The 5,017-nt window shown below is 40.8% G+C and overlaps 1 protein-coding gene across 1 annotated transcript; it reads right to left on the minus strand.

The window, feature by feature from the left end:
* Positions 1-276: 276 nt before the first annotated feature.
* LOC143415638 (uncharacterized) lies at positions 277-5,017 on the minus strand. Its single transcript, XM_076880951.1, has 6 exons — positions 4,938-5,017; positions 2,873-2,908; positions 2,119-2,364; positions 1,823-2,032; positions 1,653-1,721; positions 277-341 (listed from the first exon to the last, which is right to left on the minus strand). Exons 1-6 carry the CDS (start codon positions 4,963-4,965, stop codon positions 277-279), a joined length of 654 nt encoding a protein of 217 aa, XP_076737066.1. The 5' UTR covers positions 4,966-5,017.

The raw sequence follows: 5,017 nt of genomic DNA on the forward strand, positions 1-5,017 counted from the left end.
CTTTCAATGATGAGGATGTACACATGAAAGCTGGTTTGAGCAGAAAGTCATGGAGACCATTTATGTGAAAAGGGCCTAAGGGTACATCTGTCACCATCTTACAATGCTGTGATTGCAGCCATTCCCCAACTCTCTGTGAATGGGACTCATGGCCATTGATCAGTGTCCTTTTGATACTGACTAAAATATCAACGTGCTGGGATCTTGTTCTGATTCGGAACGATGACAGAGACAAAGGAGAGAAGCCGTACCTGTTGACTTTGATTTGTTTCTCTTTCACGATTTGTGAATAAGTGGTGTTTTTTTCCTCACTGTTGAGTAGAGTGCATACCGATTTATCCCTGCGGAACAAAACACACAGAGGACATCAATGCAAGTTATACAGCCTGAAAGCTACCTCTGCGGCTGATTTGAATAAGATACAAAAATCATTCATGTCCTTTATCTATATCTATGTGTTCTTTTTAGTATCAGTCAATTTACATCTGTATATAAAAAGCTGGAGAGGCTGAGGACGATGGACTAAATTCTGGAGGCTCATGTCTATTAATAAAAAAGCACTGGAGTGTTTTCATCAGAAACTGGAATCCACAGAGCTGTTAGTTTCCTGTTAATCATAGGCTAAAAACAATAGATGCTCCCTGTTATGGTTCATCAACAAACACACAACAACTACTTTCGACCTGTTTAAAAAATACTTAGCACTTTATGCTCAAGTGGGGTCTGGAGACTGTTCCAGGCTTAGTGTGAAAGATGCGATACAAAACAGACTCTAGCAAGACAAACTATCCACACTCAATCACAATCACTCGAGAATCACCAAATAACTTCACTCATATGTCTTAGGCAGTGGGACTAAGCTGGAGCGCCCAGAGAGAACCCACACAGACACAAGGAGAATGATGTAAACAGAAAGGTCAAAGGTCAAAGGTCAATTGGCGGCCAAAAGGTAGCTGAAGGATGAGCTATTTGTTTATTTGAGTGATTTATTTATTCGATTCAGTAAAAGGACTAGATGTTGTAGTCCCTGATAATGCATTGCTTTAAATGGCGAGAATCTTGAGGGATGGCTGTTATGAGGAAAGGCAGCCCAGAGACATCGTTGTGTGCCTCAACTTTCCGTCTTTAAGGCTAATCTGCCATTTTTAGGGGGATTAGATTTTTGATCTAGATTATCATATTAAGATTTGGGACACAGCGTCAGTACTGGACCTTGGATTCATCGGGTGTTTCGGCCATTATCACTAGACACCCTCATCAAGGAGGCCCTGCCAGGGTTGATCAGGCCCTGGAGTGTCTGTGGTTTATGTTAAATTGTTATTTCTCTTCTTCTTTCTTCTGTTTAGTTTCCTACAGTTTATCTATTCACTGCAACTGAGAAATAATACCTGACTCTTTAGCATTTATGGAGCTTCACTTCTTTAAAGGGATAGAAAAGGTGATAGAGAGAAGTAAGACAAAAGGGACAAGATAGGAGAGAGCAGAGAGGAGAGCCAGAAGGGGGGCGCCTGATCTGGCTTCCCACACCTCCCCGCTGGATCGGTCTGTACGCTCTACCTCCCCACTGCCTCCCAGAAAAGGGAAGAAGAGCAGATAATCATTTTTTATTCATTTATTTGTTCATTAGTAGAAACAAAGAACATGAACACCACCTCTGCTCTGTCCGATGTCACATAAGACGTCACTGATTGGATTGTCTTCTATAGCTTCCACTTGATTAGCTGAAGCAAACCAAAAGGAACAGCAGTATGACGCTGTGCAAGTTTTGATGACACGTTTAAAGTCATTGATATACTTTTACATAGTTCTGAAAAAAACAAACCTGAGTCAAATCCAGAGGTCCGAGTGTCACCTTCAGGTTTTCTAACATCACAAAGTTTTATCAACAGAATTATTGAAATGAGTAGAGCTGCAACACAGACTGTTAAAAAGAATGACAACACAGAGACAACAGGCGGGGAGAGTGATGTATCACAAGAGGTGCAACCAGGAGGAGGTGTGGATGTAGGTGGAGGTGTGGTGGTGGGTTTGTCTAAAACAAAGCAAACACAGTCATTAAGTTGTCATCACATTGTGAATGTTGAAAGCTGCAGAAACACAGACAGGTGAGTGTGTCACCTGTGACAGTGATCCAGCTGGATGGAGACTCTCCATGACCGCTGATGTCACACTTGTAGAGGCCTTCATCAGACCTGGAAACATGCTGGATGGTCATGTGACCTGTAGGCTGCTTCCTGATGAGGGAGCCATCTTTATAGAAAGCAGCTGGGAGGTTGGAGGGAGTGGTCTCTGTTTTACAGAGCAGAGTGACGTCATCTCCCTCCATCACAGGGAGGACAGGACTCTGCAGGATCACTGATCCACCTCAACACAGAGACAAACTACAGCATTTCATCCATTTACACACAGCTTCATCAACACTAACTCCACACACTCAGCTTACCAGTGACTGTCAGGTTAACCATGTTACTGATGGTACTCTGATTGGACTCACACCAGTAAACTCCACTGTCCCATGTAAAGAGATCAGTGATTTTACAGGAAGAACTATTCTTTTTTCCCCAGTCGACCCCACACAGAGTCCTGTTTTCCATGTTTGTGTTTCTCCTCAGAGTCCATCCAGCAGAGCTGTCGTCCTCCTCACAGCTCAGAGACACAGAGTCATAATCAAAGAACTGAGAGCTGCTGGGACTCACAGTCAGACGAGCTGTGAGGGTTAAAATAAAAATTATGTTGATCTTTTTTAAAAATAATGCCACAAAATTATTTCTACTTTCAGTAGTTTTACATTAGTAACCCCCACTGAAAGAAGGAGTAACAGACTTGATCATTTAACATAATTGGAATAAATAAATGAAAAAAGGTTACTGACCTTGATTTGCTGCACAGCTCAGCACTAAGATCAGAACTGAAGAGAAATAAAACAGTTCACTGAATCACCGAGAGGAAAACAATTTAGTTTTCTAAAGGTAACCAAGGAACATTAAACTCTGGTGTCTCCTTTTATTATGTGGCAACCACATATTAAGAGGAGACACTAGATTGAAGAAAAAGAAGATAGAGATGGATACGATGCACTGTAGAATCCAGGCAACAACATCACCAGAGAAGTGAGGAGAAACAGGACTACACAGTAAAGAGACCTCCAAAAGTACAGCGAGAAGTTTGGATAGACCTGCAATGAGATCAAGATGCAGAGATCCATGCCATTCGTATATAGGTGTTTTTTTTAATGTGCAGGGTAAAGAGGGCGTACCATAAACAAATACAGACAAGAGGGGTATGTTGCATCTGGGTTATAAAGTATTGAATCTGGGATAGCATTGTATAGGGCAGACACCTCCAAGAACTACAAAGTAATGTCTTGATTTTTTTTTCTTTTTTATGCTGCTACTGTGCAAGAAAACTCTGCAGTCCTAAAAATAAAACCTGAGCAGTTAAAGTGTTTTCATCAGAAACAGGAAACTAGATCACCGCACAGCTGCTAGTTTCCTGTTAATCACAGACTGAAAAAATAGATGCTCCACACAGATTAATGCATCATCTTAGTGTTAAATGCAAACGCAGAACAACTGCGTTTGCGTTTAACACTCATAGTGCTACCTGCTCTACTTCCTGAAATAAGGCTTTTAGTTTTATTCGCTAAAGTTGAAAGTGACTTTTATGCTTTACTTGTATTGAGAATGATTTAATAATCTTGAATTAGAATATTGATTGTTAATTTAAGCTGGCAGCTGTTTAACAGACAGTCTGAGCCACACCTTGCCTCATTGGTGAGACTGGTCTAACCCATTTACTGTAACATCAGAGGAAAGGACACCACACTGCTGCTGCATTACCAAACAAGTTGTCTGCAGGCACTGGCGACATCATACTGCTCAATTCACTCACTGAGACCACAGCCTCACTTCAGGTTTGACAGCATTTCTAGCAGGTAGCGGCAGACAGCTTGAAAGTGAATTGAGGCTGCAGTTTGGGGGAGGTCTCAGAGGGGACTGGCAGCAGGGTGGGTATATCCACAAATACTATCATATGTAGATAAAGAAACAGAAGGGATGAAACTGGTCTCCATAAATGATCTCCAATTCTAAATGGATACTTTATATAACATTTCTTGCTAGTACTGGTTTCAACCATCTTTTGCCTTCTTCATGGCGTAAATTTATTCACCTCAGAGAATTTAGTCTATATTGACAAGATATCATCACACAGTTGCTGAAGACTTGTCAGCTACTTGTCCACAATTCAAAGCTCTCCTTTCACCAAATCCAAAAGGTTCTCTAATGCATGTGGTGCTGTGGCACATCAGCTTTAACTTTCCACATGTTGGGTTGTCAGAAATGTTCTTCTGCACAACTTGGATGCAATAGGTGGTCAATTATACTGAGTTACAGCAATATGATTGGCCATTTGTTGTCGATTCAGTTTTGTTTATATAGCACCAATTTACAATGACAATCACCTCAAGATTTTGCCTAATATGGTTGGGCAGCAAGGTAATATACATCAACACTGGCAAGAACTCATTCTTCACTCATTTAGCCTACTTTTTATTTTATTGCTTATTTATTACTGTATATCTCAAAAATCTAAAAAAGTTGATTCTGTTCATCTGGACGAAGCGTTTTCAGTGGGAGAAACCTTTTGTCGTTCATCCAAGTGACTTCTTCAGTCTCAGCTGACTGCAGGTTTTCCCAATCTTATAAGGTATGTCTGAAACTAGCACCACTGACGAACATTGGGCTGTGAAGTCAGTTCAGTGATCATTAATATCCAAATTGTCACGACCATTGATCACTCGCAATATTGATCATGTTCGTCCTCAAGATGTTCTAAAGATGAATTCAGTCTGACGTAAATTTCGTGCCTTCTCCATAATAACTCATCAACAGCAGATGGTTAAAGTACAGAAATGTAAACAGAGAGAATCTACTCACAGAGATAAAGTAGAAATGTTTCCTCCATTGTTGCTCTTAGTAATCTGCTGTTTCCTCATCAGCAGTGACAACATATAGTG

Source organism: Maylandia zebra, unplaced genomic scaffold (genome assembly GCF_041146795.1).
Source record: "Maylandia zebra isolate NMK-2024a unplaced genomic scaffold, Mzebra_GT3a scaffold02, whole genome shotgun sequence".
NCBI lineage: Eukaryota > Metazoa > Chordata > Actinopteri > Cichliformes > Cichlidae > Maylandia > Maylandia zebra.